Source organism: Castor canadensis, chromosome 3 (assembly GCF_047511655.1).
Source record: "Castor canadensis chromosome 3, mCasCan1.hap1v2, whole genome shotgun sequence".
NCBI classification, from domain to species: Eukaryota; Metazoa; Chordata; class Mammalia; order Rodentia; family Castoridae; genus Castor; species Castor canadensis.
The window spans coordinates 87,077,210-87,091,196 of NC_133388.1; the positions used below are offsets into that span (position 1 = coordinate 87,077,210).

The following is a 13,987-nucleotide window of genomic DNA, read 5'->3' on the forward strand; positions in this document are numbered from 1 at the left end:
ATACTAATAAGCTCCTTACGAATTGAAAACTTTGCAACCGTGAACCTACATGTTTGTTTCCATTTAGTGTATTTGGAGCTAGTGACAAAAGGCATTCCTTTGTCCTTTCCCTGGAGCAGGTAATCCTTCACTAATTCTTCCTTGTTAAAGAAAGGTGCTTCTGTTCTTCTTGACATAGTGTGTTCCTGAAACTGCACCATTAAGCACTTTGTTAGAAATTGAATAAGTGTGTGCTTTCACAGTTATATTTGTTTCAACATGCTTCAGGGTGAAAAGTAAAATGTTTATCTTTTAGGTAATGTGGTCAGAGTGCAAAAAGTGGGGGTTGTGTATATGTTGATTTGTTGTATGTGATACTCTCCAAAACTACTTCACAAATATTTTCATTTTATTCTTGGAATTGTCTTAGGGTCTCCAGTTCTCATTAGCTAAGTGAGGAAATCAAAGCTCAGATTTATGATTTAGGACCAGAGCTGTGACAAAGCTTGGGTAGAACATAGGTCTGCTGGCTGACGTCTGGGCACATACGTGTCATGCCACATGCCAGCTCCATTGTGGGTGCAGTAGATTTGCCATCTATGGGAAACAAGCCATGTTGAGAGTTTCACTACTGAAATTTTGCTGACTCCTAAAATATTTGCAAGAATAAAGTGAGAATATTTTATCATTTATTATCTTAGCTGACCCCTAAGATAACTGCAAGAATAAAATGAAAATGTTTGTGGAGGAGCTTTGGAGATGGTCATATCCTATTGGAAAACAAGCCATGTTGAGAGTTCCACTCTTGAAGTTGAGCTGACTCCCAAGGTGAACTGAGCTCCAGAGGTTCTTATGCATATCAGCATAATCTGGGGAACTGAAAATTCTATTGCTAGGGTCATACCAGACCACTTAAATGTGTGGCTTTATTTGTAGTTACATTACCCAGGTGATTGCAGTGCTGCCAAATTGGAGGAGCAGGGCTCTGGATTCTTTCTGTACAAAATGTTTTCACTGGTTCGCAGTATGGCCTTCACCTAAGAGCTTATTTGAAAAGACTCCAGGCTTCTCCCCCCAAACTACAGAAGCAAAAGCTTTAACAAAGTCCCCAGGTGATTCGTGTGCACATTGAAGTTTGAGAAGCACTGATCTGGAGCCATGTTTTTTGACTTTTGATGTATCTTGCAAATTACCTGGGAAGTTGGTGAAAAGCTTGGGCTTCTGTGTACTTTATTAGCTCTCTGCCTAACAGATGCACTCTCATGTTTGAGAACAGTTCTAGATAGGAGTCACCAAGCTTTCTGTGAAACGAGTGTCCACAGGCATGGCTTACCAATACTAGGGATAAATTTACTAAGATTATGATTGAGCAGTTTAATTTGCTTTAAAACTTGTATACAGATATCATAGAGGCTGTTTCAGGAGACTTCAGAATGATTTTTAGTTTAGACTGGATGGACAGGTATTTCAAATATGAAAAGTATCCAGATTTCAAGAAAATGAGTTAAAAACTGAAGAACAAAAGTAAACTTTTTCAGAGGTGAAAATTTCAGAACCTTTAATGTACAGATATAAATTTCTCACAGTGATGTGGAAGTATGTGGGACAGATACTAAGTTTCCAAATACTAGATTGGCTTTTGTTTTAGAGGTTGTGATCTACCCAAGCCAGTTATCAATGGGAAACTCATCTTCAGTGTCTTTTCTCCATTTGCAATAGGGCAAAATCCTGTAGGCTGCTTTTGGCGTCTTGAATTTAAATTTAGGCCTAAAAGCTCATTATAGGCTTTTAGGCCTATAATGATGACTTGCTCTATAGTTCTCAGTTCCATATACACACAAGAATTAACTGTGGGGTTAGTCCTCAAGCTTAAAGAAATGGATTATTCTCCTCCCCCCAATGGAGTTTCACATTCTTAGTTTTTTTTTTTTTAATATTTATTTATTAGCTGAAGCATGTTGAAGGAGTTTATTTTGTATGTAGATTGAGATATATCTTAGCATTTCCTGCTGCCTCCAGCACAACACCTCTGGGGTGGTTTATTTTTATTTTCTGTGCCTTTATGTGGGGCCGGAAGCCATTTCCCACAACCACTGTACATTGTCTGTGCCCAGCTATTCTTTGCAGTGGTGGGAAGCCCAGCCCTGAGCACCTCCTGCCTACACACTTCCTGTCCCTATCACATGGAACAATCTCATGCTTTCTTCTTTTAGCAGCCTATACCTTTGGCCTCTTTGATCACATCCTTTCATCTTAGGCTGCAAAACACTTTTGTTATGATGGTTGAGGAGGTCATGGAGGCCTGTTTGCTGGTTTTGGAGGCTCAGCAAAGCAGCACTGGTTGATTGCCAGCAGCTTGGAGCTTGTGTGCCAACTCAGTGTGACCATGCTGCCCTCCTATCTTTTTGGTGGGTTGTAGCCCTAGTATCTGGAAGTCTAGACTAAAATTGAGTGCTTAAAAAAAGAAATTAGCATAAATGAGTTTCCTCTGTGGGAGAAAGCACTTCCTTGAACAAGGATCTTAAGTAAGGAAATAAGAAAAAAGTGGGACAAACTAACATTTGTGTAGAATTTATAGGTAGGTATGAGCTCATGCAAAACTTCTTTTAATAGGTTAAAAAGAATATTTTTAAACCACCATTGAGGCAGCCTGGTGCTGTTGAAAGCACTTAGCATAATCTGAAAATGTTGATTCTAGGACTTGTTCTGCCACTTATGAGCTTTTGTGAATCTTTTATCTGTAAAATTTAGTAAATAATTAATTGGGCACCTGGGCTCTGAGCTGAATAGTGCATGGGCTTATAACATGTAAGACAAAGCCTTGCTCTCTGGGAGAGAATGAGCCAACACTGAGCATCTCCTATATGTCTGGTCTGGTATTAAATGCCCTCCTGTTATTTATATTCTATAATCCCATGAGGTTCTGTATCCCAGGTGAGATTCTCATTTTCCAAATGAGGAAATGGAGACTCACTTTGTCAGTATTAGGATTTGAATCTTATTTCTGTCTGACTCAAAGCATTTAGATTAGGCTTTGAATGAGATAAATAATAAAATAATAAGCATGGGGATAGTACTACTTCATGCTGCTGTCTTAACAAACTGTAAGGGAAAATATCTTGTTAATATAAGTACTCTACAAGTATAGTACGTCCTGTCAGTCACCAGAATGCTGAGCACTTCTCCAGCCTAATGCTCTTCCCCCACAGCTGAACATACAGCTTTACTGGCTTTTAGTTAAAGGACTATGGTAGCCAATGTTAGGACTTGCTTTTTGTTTTGTCTTGTTTTGGCAGTACTGGGGTTCGAACTCAGTTCCTCAGGCTTGCTAGGCAGGCTCTCTACTAGTTGAGCCGCACCACCAGCCAGGCTTTTTTCTGGGTGGAGAGAGATCTGTTTTAGGACCCTTCATTAAGGCCTGCTATTCAGGCCACCTCTGACTTTTTAAATCCCAGGGGTGAACCACTTTGTTTTTTATTATTGAAATGTCACAAATACAACACATCAAGGGACTAGGAAAACCCCAGATACCTAACACTCAGCTTCAGTGATCATCAACATTTTACCCCAATCTAATCGCAGGGAGTTAATAAGAGACATCAGGTGGGAGAGTTTTTCTGCCATTACTCCATTTAGTTCACACATCTTTGAGTATCTATTATGTGCCAGGTACCAGAGATACAGAGGTGATCAGAATGGACAGGTTATCTCCCTTTCCTGAGCCTTAAATTGTGCTAGGGGAGAGAATCAAATTTGCACATAGGTTGACTTTCGTAATTGGGATATCCCTGCATGACGGATAATTTCATTGTAACTGGTGGTGAGCTATATAAATAGTACCATGTGATATTAAACTGAGGGGTTGGTATCTAGTCAGGAAAGACTGAGTAGATGACATTCAGGCTGAAATCTGACTGCTCAGAGAGTCAGCTATGGGACCGGCCATGGGGGTTGTGTCAAGACATTATTAACCCTCTTTGCCATATGTCTGAGTAGTAGAATCTGAACGTGAGAAAGTTATTGCCTCAGTAGACCACCAACACTAGCAAATAGTGAGGCATGTACAGATTGTTTCGCCATTCTGATCTAATCTTAAAGAGGGGTCAAATAGATGCACACAGTCACAGAATAGGGAAAGGACACAGAATATCGGAGACTGGTCTTGGCTGGGGGCCTCAGAAAGACCAACTCATTCCCCTTCTTCTACAATGGCTGCACCTAACACCTGAGAATTCAGTGTCCACAATGTGTAATGGATCAGGGTCCGGTTCACTGTGATCCTAGGCAAGCCACTTCACCTGTGCCCTAATTTGTAAAAGAGGGAGGTAAATACTCTGCTTACTGCTTAGGCTGTCTGTGACGATGAAAGGAGGCAGTGTTTGCTTTGGTGGTGTATACGTGCAGGTTTATTAGTAGGGATTCTAGATAAGGTTGCTGCCCACTCATGTCCCTTGGTAAATCATTGGAATAACTTAATAACTTGAGTCAACAAAGGGAGGATACCCTAGAGGTTGACAAAAACAATGTTTTTGCAGTCTTCACTAGAAAGAAGTCCCTTTTAAGATGAACCTAATTTTTTCCTCTTGCCTAGATTGGAAGCACAAATCTGAGACCAATTGTTCACCACTATCTAAACCACATTCCTTCATCTACTTAAAATTTTAAGTCCTGCTAGCCTTGTCTTCTTACATTCATATTCTCTAATATTTTCCTTGATGGCTGAACTCGTGGATGGTTCAGGGAAAGAGTGGCCTGGGACTCCACTGCTTTTCAGTGGGATTTTAGGAGGGCTTTGAAAATGGGATCCTAGTGCTTCTGGGATGGGAATATGCCCACATTCCCAGAGCAAATGGACGCTGGGCTCCTCTCTTCTCACAAGTGCTGGAAACTCCTTGAGAGGACTTGGGATGTTCTGGCCTGGGGGAGGATGGCTGCTCATAAACCCTGTCTGCTGGATGCTGCTGTAGAGGACTGACTCCTTCAGACTTTGTGTACTGCTAGGGGTTCATGGGGTTCTAAAAGCAGGGAAGCCCCTGGGTAAAGTGAGACTGCTCAGGGATGCAGTGAGAGGAGTAGGGAGATCTGGAGAGCTGTGGGGCCCAGTGCTGGCTTCTGTCAGTGATGAGACTACAGGCTTGCCAGGGCGTCCTGCTCCTGTAGTTTCTCCTCTTTCTATCACTCCTAGAAGCTGGAGGCTGTGGAGGAAACAACAAAAATGTACATTATGGCCTAGTGAAAAGCTGCTGAGGCCCCAGAGATGGGAAATGGCTATCCTTCCTCTTCAGGAAGCACTAATACACAGTGAGCCAGGGGAGCCCTAAGCTCACCTGGGCGGTGGCTTGGTTAAGCAGCAGCCACACTTTTATTTCAGCATGGTGGAGCATGGTGGCACCGTCTAATCCACCCCAACCAATCTGGCACACAGGATTCTGGTTCATCTTTCTGCACATTCCGGCACATCACCACTTTATATTTGCTTTGGGATTTCAGTTCACTAAGCATTTTCACACCCATTATCTCTTTCAATCCTTTCAACAACATTGAGAAGTAGGTGGGCAGGTATTTTTTATCTCCATATGAGTAGTGAAAAATAGAGACTCAGAAAAGTTAAAAGCCCTGAGCGAGAAGGCTAGTGAGGGACAGTGACGCTTACAGATAAGTGCTGGTTTTCCTGACTCCTGCCTTAACAGAAATCAGGAAATAACAACCTTGACATCTCTCGTGCTCATGTACTCACTGGACTGTTTGCTCCTTGAGCTCAGAAACTCCGGACATTTATGGGAATGATGCTTTATTGAGATAGAATTTATTTACATTAAAATGCACTACTCTGAGGTTTAAGTTTGATGCATTTTGTCGCGTGTTCACCCCCCTCCCGTATCCATTACCCATATCAAAATATAGAATGCTTCCACCACCCCCGAGGGTTCCTCCTGCCCATTCCCAAAGACTCCTACGCTAGAGGGAGTTAGCATTCCAGCACCTATCACGGATGATTCCTTTAGCTTGTTCTTAAACTTCATCTGTATGGAGTGATGCATGACTGAGTCTCCAGAGCCTGGCACAGTGTCTGACATAGGGCAGGTATGCCATGTGAAAGACAGTTTGGTTTTTAAACTGCCTAAGAGAGAGTGCTCTTCCCACTGTGAAACTGAGGCTGTGAGCAGTAAGTGACCTGTCCAGGGCCCGAGGCCAGTGAAGCCGTGAATCCTGAGCCCACCCAGGCAACCTGATTCTGAGTCAGCTCCCTCCTGGCTCCCAGTGAGGCAGCGTCTCTCTGGGCGCCCTTTGAAGAGGTTGGTCTCATGATCCTGGGTAGGTAGTGCCCCCTGCTGCCTGTTGGCCTGACCCTAGATCCCTTGTCTTTGTGGGACAACAGTATCACACAGGGCTGGATCCCGGTGCAGGGACTGGCACAGGGAGGATCTTGTGAAATGAAGTTCGCCTGCCATCTTATTTTCTTTTGAAAAGAGGTTTTCCTAAGCTTTGGGGACTTTCCTTCCCCAGGATAAACAGACCAAGGGAGAAGAGGCTTTTTTGGTGGAGTGCTGCTGCCCCCAGGTGGATGGCTGAGGGCACTGCCACGGATCCTGACATTTAAGCCTGGAGCTTTTCATTCAGGTCTCAGGTTCTGTGGTTGCTCTCCTGAAAATCCTGCAGTCTCCTGTCTCTGAGAGGCAGACGTCCACCACAGCCATTAGCCAGCATGTCAGTCTCAGCCTGGAGTGGGGGTGAGTAAGTGTGGTGCCGCTGGTGGGAGGTATCCTTTGGAAAATCAGCCCCAGCTGTGTGTGTGGGCAAACACAGCCTGTCACATCCCTCCTGCTCAGGGGAGGATGGCCTGGACATAAGCTCTGTGGGTCTGTTCTGCACTGAGTGTGTGATAAGGTCTAATCTTGGGGCAGCAGAAGTGGAGCAAAGAGAGGCTTCTTTGCAGCGGGGCAGGCAGAGCCTCCCCCAGCCTGCAAGCCCCTACTCTGTGGCTTGGTGACCTTCTTGTTGCACCTGTGGTTGGGTGGTGGGGTAACGGCCGAGCCTGCCTCCTCTCAGCACGTGGCCTGAGGTGATGGTGTCTCTAACTCTGTATTTTTAACTCTTCTTTCCAGAGGATGTGGCTTCTGTGGGAGAGCTTCAAAGGGTGCCCTATTTGCCCCTGTCAGCAACCATGACATCATGGAAATGGGAGGGGGCCCGCCCAAACACCTGCAGGGAAGTGGGAGACTTTTTCCACTTCCTGTTCTACTTCTGGCTACTGGCTCAAAGTCTGATCCATTTATTAATTTCAAAATGCATCTGTGTGATACTCTGAGGAAACCCTATGGATGTGTGCATCTGTGAAAGAGGCCCACCCTGTTGCCCACGTGGCTTGTACACAGAGGCAGGGCTGGTGGTCCTGTGGACTGCCCCAGCAACTGACATATTAATTAGTGAGAATGACAGCACTGGTCACTCCATGGCTTGCTTCCTCACACTCACCCATCTCAGTGAGAAGCCCTCCTTCCCACATGTTGTTCAAAGAGGTAGATTGGAGATGGAGTCTAGGATTGGTCATGTGGAGAAACTAAAGTAGACAGGTAAAGCCCCGGGCCTTGGTGTGGTCATATGTGACTGGTGCTCACATGGACTCCTGGGAACCTGTGTGCTTCTCAGAGCACTGCCCTCCATCCTTTATTGTATAGATAAGGGACTGCCTTAGGGCTGCTCTGGCCAAGGGACCAACACTCAGGTTTTGTTTTCTACTGATGTTTCTTGCCAGTTACTCTTTGCTCTTAGCAAAATTGAAACAGTTGCTCTTCTGGTTACTTCCTCTATTAATCCTCACTTTCCTTTCTCCTATACTCCACACCTCTCAAACTAGCTTCTTCCCCAGTGCCTAATTGTGGTAATCAATCACTTATTGGTTCATTTGGTGGCATCTGTTGTGTGCAGGTGCAGATACACTGATGAACGAGACACACTTCCTGTCCCAAGCAACACATAGTTGAGTGGACTTCCTGGCTGAGATGTTACCTGATACAAGGTTGTATCAAGGCTTTACAAGTGGCCCAAGGGAAGTTGAATTATATGGGTGAGCCAAGCCAGACCTAAACAAAGCAAAGAGTGACTTACAACTCAGGTGGCTGGCTACCTTTCCTACAGAGGGTAACAGCAGAGGGGCTACTGGATCAGAGCTGAAGACCCCATGTGGATGATCCTGAAGCACACAGTTGCCTCACTGGCCTATTTCCTGCTGTACTGTGACTACCTACACTCAGAGGACATGTTTCTGAGGATATTTCAGACAACTTTCCAGAGTTGTAGGCCTGGGTCATGAGAGATCATTTGGTCCACTTTTTTTTGCTTCCAGAGCTTTTGGGAACAGTAGAGCACCTGTCCAGAAGAATCCATTCTACAGCAGGCCCTGGTAACACATTCACTGCTGTGATGTCAGCCTTCCCTCTATGTGGCTGGGTCCAAGCTGGCAGGCTGCAGCTGACCCTGGCTCACAGTGACAGGGGCTTTTCATGACCACGTCACCAGGTTTCCTCAGATGCCTCTTCCCTCCATTCTAAATAATGCCCAGTTTCTTACAGCTGGGCCCTCCATACTGAGGGGCTCTGCTGTGGTGGTGTTAGACCCAAGCTGACCTTTCTGGTGGACACAGAAGCCCTTCTTCTGGGCTTCCCTACAGGCTGACATCCCAGATGAGCCCCGGAGCCAGACCTGAGAACTGAGTGGATACAGTCTCTGCCTATACCCCTATACTTGTGCACACTCAACCCACTGGCTCCTGGTCTGCCCTCCTGATCTCAGCCTCCACTGGCTTTGGACTTCACAGCCTCAGACACAAGGGAAGATTCTTGCTGGGATGTGGGAAGACTGGGTTTGGATGGGAATTTCTCAGGGGGAGTGGAGCTGATCCTGCTTTCCAGATGGCCTCCTGCATACACAAGGCCTCATCACTCTGCTCCTAGCTTGTGTTGGGCCTGGAAGGAGGAAGACTTACCCTTTCCATGGATGTGGTGGACCTCAATCCCTGCCATATCACCTCACCTAGGTCCTCATGCAGTCTTAGGATTCCAGTGACCTTTGGGTCCTTGCATCTGTGGGTACTGGTGTAGCTTAACTCCACAGGCTCCCTGAGGCCTCTCTCAGTCTGAGTCTCCTCCAAGCTCCATGGAGGGGTCTGTCTGGTGCCTTCACTGCCTTCCAGGCTCTGGACCCCTGCCCAAGCCCCTTGTGCCCCTTTAGCCTCAGTGTACCTGCAGTCAACTCAGCAGCAGGCCTGCCTCCCCAGCCTTTTAATCTCAGAACAAAGTGAATCACTACTTTAGGGGAAAAAAGAGACAAACTAATTTGCCCTGAGTTTTTAGCAGTTGATAAAGGCTTGCTCTACTAACCCTCCCAGGGGCATTTTCATTTAATACAGGGAAGAGAATGCTTTAATTAAAAGAAATTCCCAGTGGTAGAATCTCTGGCATCATGTCAGAGGAGGCAGTTTTAAGGAAGAGACCTCCTGGAGTTTCCTGCGGTGGCAAATCCCACCTTGGAAAGGCAGTGCCTGTCTTCCCATGTGTGAGGGACCCTGACACCTTGGAAAGTGCCTGTCTTCCCATGTGTGAGGGACTGAGGCCTTGCCCTTCAGTCATCTCAAAGGGATTTTATTTAGGCTGACCATGAGGCAGCTTAGAAAAAACCGAAGATTCTGTGAATACCCTCAGTAGAGCTGATCAGGGAATTAGGTGCTGATTCTTAGTTCTACATGGGCCATAGAATCAGAGATGATGTGCGGGAGCTTCCAGTCCTGACTTTTCATACGTGGTGACCCTGAAACTAGCAGAGGGAGGGATGTGCCCTAGGTCACCTACTAAAGCTGGTAGCTCTATCCCTTTGAAAAAAAGCAGGCCTAAATTGCAGCTAGAAGGATTTGCATATTTCTGGCTGGTGTGGTCAGATGAACCATAGAAGTATTTGGGGAAGGAATCCCCTCCCATCCCCAGGAATTTTTAAACACTCAATTTTGGTCTTTGTCAGGTAGTTGTTAGGTGGATGGCTGAGTGGTCTCTGAGTTGTGTTCCCATCGAGTCTCCACCCCTGGAGGAAGACGTGAGAACAAGCTGAGGCTGAGGGTAGACAGTAGTGTGCATGGGGACCCAGGGAATCCCACTTTTTGTCCCTGAAGTGAATGCTTGAGACATATGTTCTCCTTGGCTGAATCCTTGACTCAAGGGGAGAGCTCATCTCCCTTTTCCTCATTCTCATGTCCAGGATGATGGGGACAAACCTGTACCCAATCCTAATCCTAGATTGGGCACCTCAACGAGCTGGGCCTGGGGCCAGGACCTAAGCAGCAGATTGGCAGGTGATTCCCAGCCATGAATTTGTGGGGCAGTGCACAGTTTTAGTGGAAATCTAATCTGAAAGAAAAGGCAAATGTTCTCCATGTGCAGGAGACAGTGGGTGGGATTTTGGGGACACTTGCTGTGTGGTCACTGTCAGCCAAATTCAAGTACAGGTTGCTACCATTCATGTGTGTGGGCCTCCAGCTATGGGTGGCCTGGTGGTGTGGCATGAAAATGGAAGGGCAGGGGCCCAAACTTTGGACAGGGTTTTCCTGGCCCTCAGCATAGATTGCTAAGTGGAATTTTTTAGAGGTCATTCCAAGAAAAGGTTGGTTAAAGCAGCTTGTTGAATTGGGCAGTCTGGACAGCATGAGGCACACATGCCTTGGTTTCTCTCTACATGCAGAAAATATCCCCCACCAAACCAGTCAGACAGCACAGTCTCTGCTCATCTAAATCACTTTTAATGAAGTCATGGGCAGCAGAATAGCTCAGATACATAGTGTAGCAATGAGATAGTTTCCCCCCACAGCTTGAGAAAAAGTAATATGTATTTCTTTATGAACACTACTAAAAAACATGAACTCATCCCAACACTCTCCAGAAGTTAGGGTCCAAGAGACTCCACTGGGAATTCATCACCCAATGGGACCACATAGGTAGTCTCTGGGGGAGGGCAGGGAGTTTCTTCACAGCCAGGAGACTCTGTGACAGCCCCTGGCCTTTGCTGTTGAATGGTGGCAAGCAGTGATAAGAGGGGGAGACAGCAGTACTTCGCAGCTCTACAGCAATCTTCATCACAAATTTGGATGGGATCCAGTCAGTGGCATTGGCAGTTGGGGTTAGAGAGATGATGGGAGCCTTCTCCATGGTGATGGGAAGCACCTCTCTTCTTGAAGATGGGGAAGAAGGGTAATGAGGAGGAATGAGCAAGGGAGCTCGGCCTCTTACAATCTGGCTGATCTGGAATGAGGAAGAGCAGAAGTCAGTCTAGGTATGGAGGAGGACTAGTACTATTAGGGGTGTGACAGGGATGGCTCTCTTTGAGACTGTGCAAGATGACAGGGGACACTAGGTGGGATGTGGGCATGGAGACTTTGGTTTGGATTAGGGTTAATGAATATAATGTCTGTTCACATTGAGCCAAGAAAGCCCCGCTGGGGAGAGAAGACATGAGGAAAGGAACTGGGGGGAGTAGAATTTCTCTACTCTTCCACTCACTAGCTGCGTGGCCCTTGGTATTACTTGGCCTCACTTTCTTCATTTCTAAAACAGGGACAATAATTTCTTCATACCTCAAAGGGAGACATGGCTCAAGTGAGAAGGCTGAAAGGAGTGTATTTTTTGTGCAAATGTTTCAGGCCATTCTTATTAACAACAGGAACTTGTAGCAGGAAGGAACAGAAGAGTTGTGTGGGCCCAGTCTTAGAATTTAAAAGCAAATCCCTGTGGGGAGGATTGCCAGAGTTTACAGACTCACCCTGAGAGCTGCGTTCCTAACCCATCTTTATTGCCCTCTCACCTCAGCTGGACCACAGCCTCAGTGTCATGAGCACGTTAAATCCGGCCACTTTCAGGAGGAGGATGCGGAGCCCAATCACTGACAGGTTTTGAAAGTTCAGGTTCATATCTGTAAAGCCAAGAGGCCACAGCCGTTATGGGTGTGCACGTCAGAGGTCTGCACAGCTCCTCATGACACCAGTGGCCTTCCCCGAAACTGATGCTCCTGAATCGATGCACATGGCTGTGCACACATATTTGTGTGTTCCCCAGGTCAATGGCATTGTGTTTCAAAACAAAAACATCAACTTGACTTGGTCCTACTTTATTTCTGAGCCCCTCTGGAGATGGGATGGAGTGGGTGCTCAGAACTTGTCACCACATCTGTTTGGTCTGGGCCTCTTACTGAGACTAGTGGTTGAACCACAGGAGGTATGACTCAGTAGCTCATGTGGAAATGAGGTAGGTGGTCAGGGTCCTTGAAGACAGGACCTCTGTCTAAGCCTATAAGTTCTGCTGCTTTTCTTGAAAAAAGCATCCTTCTTCCCCTTTCCCCCCTTCCCAGCTATGGAGAGAAAGTGTTCTCAGGATGGCCTGGTTAATTCAGGGCTATACTGAAAGGGAGTCAGAAATGTCACAGCTGGATGCCCAGCAGCTCTCTTTGGCTCTCCTGACAGAGGAGCGACTGAAAGTAATACAGAGGCTTACGAATGAGTCACTGACCTAGTAAAACTGGAGCCCCAACTTCAAAGTACTTAGAATGGAAAAGAAAATTAGGTATGCTGGGGTGGAGGAGTCAAGAAAGATCACAAGCAGCTCAGAGCAGGTCTTGAACTGCTGTTTTCATTCCTCTTAACTCCATTCTCAGATCTCCTACCCGCCCTCCTTTCTCCATGAGAGTTATTGTGAATTCATTGCCTTCCCAACATTGTGCAATGCTGGGATAGACCCCTCTCTTACCTGTTTCAAAGCTTTTCTCTACCAACTTGGCATTACAGGGAACTTCTAAAATGAGAAACAAAGAAATGTCTTAGAGTCCAGAGCATGCTGACGCTCCCATCCAGACCTCCTGGTTGTTGGGAAGGTGAATGTCTACCAATCTTTCCATGCTTCCTTGGGGAGAGATCTGGAGAGAACATATTGCATAGGGGAACCTACTCGAGTGAGTCACTGGCCCTGACAGGACCTGCACCCTAGCTTCTGGGCACCATTTCATTCACTCAACAAACACTGGTTGTGCAAAGTCCATGTTGTATGACGTGGGCCACACAGAACCATCACCATAGAGTCTGTCCTTGGTTAAGTTCCAGTCCTGAGTCAAATGGGGCAGTGACCGAAGCACAGTGACAAGAGCCACAGGGGGATAGATACTTTCGGGTGTTCCAAAAGTTTTGATTCCCAAATTTGTTCCTTTGTTTTATCTATCTTGGTTGCACAGGCATGGAGTCCAGCCACCATCCTCAATGTCTTGTTGTCTTCATTTCTGCATGGCTCTACCTTTGAAACCCAAGTAGCATTGGCCACTTGACTCCCTTGCCACCCTCTGGGCCAGGCCTCTATCATCTCTCTGCTGCAATTGCTTCCTTTCTTCTTCTACTCTTGGACTACAATCCATTCCCCACACAGCAATTAGCTTGGTGTTTTAAAAAAGTAAATTCAGAGTTACTCTCCTGCTTTCAGACAACCAATGCGCATCCCAGTGTGCTTGGAATAGAATCTGCTCTCTCATGGCCCAGGAGGCCATGTAATCTTGCTTTTGCCTACATCTTTCAACTCATTCCCTGTCTTTCTTATTCTCAAGGTGCTCCTGTCTCAGGTCTCCATAAGGTTGTTTCTCTGTCCTTTCTGATCCTTTAATTCTCAGCTTGAATGGAATTTTCTGAGTCCTTCCCTGGCTTTTGTCTCTAAAGTAGCTCTCTCCTCAACCCTGAGTTAAAGCACATTTTAATTACAATCTGAAGTTACTTAGATTTTCTGGTCTTCCCTGACTAGAATGGAGCTGTTTTCTTTTCCACTCCAGCACCTGGTACACTGTACCTACCCAATCAATGGTTGTTGAGTGAACGGGTGATCAAAAAATATTAGGAGCTGGGAAAGATCTTTTGGCAAACAGAAATAGGGGAAGAACTTTTTTTTTTCCTTTGGTGGTGGTACTGGGATTTGAACTCAGGGCTTCATGCTTGCTA

General features: G+C 46.0%; 1 protein-coding gene across 1 annotated transcript in view; it reads right to left on the minus strand.

Moving 5' to 3' along the window:
• Nucleotides 1–11,126: 11,126 nt before the first annotated feature.
• Nucleotides 11,127–13,987, minus strand: part of LOC109697568 (M1-specific T cell receptor alpha chain-like) — a 685,092-nt gene continuing 682,231 nt past the window's right edge. Inside the window, exons 5-7 of the mRNA XM_074068410.1 lie at nt 12,762–12,806; nt 11,824–11,931; nt 11,127–11,264 (exon numbers count right to left, since the gene is read on the minus strand). Coding sequence (XP_073924511.1) covers nt 11,825–11,931; nt 12,762–12,806 — 152 coding nt within the window. The 3' untranslated portion in view covers nt 11,127–11,264; nt 11,824. The remainder of the gene's footprint in view (nt 11,265–11,823; nt 11,932–12,761; nt 12,807–13,987) is intronic.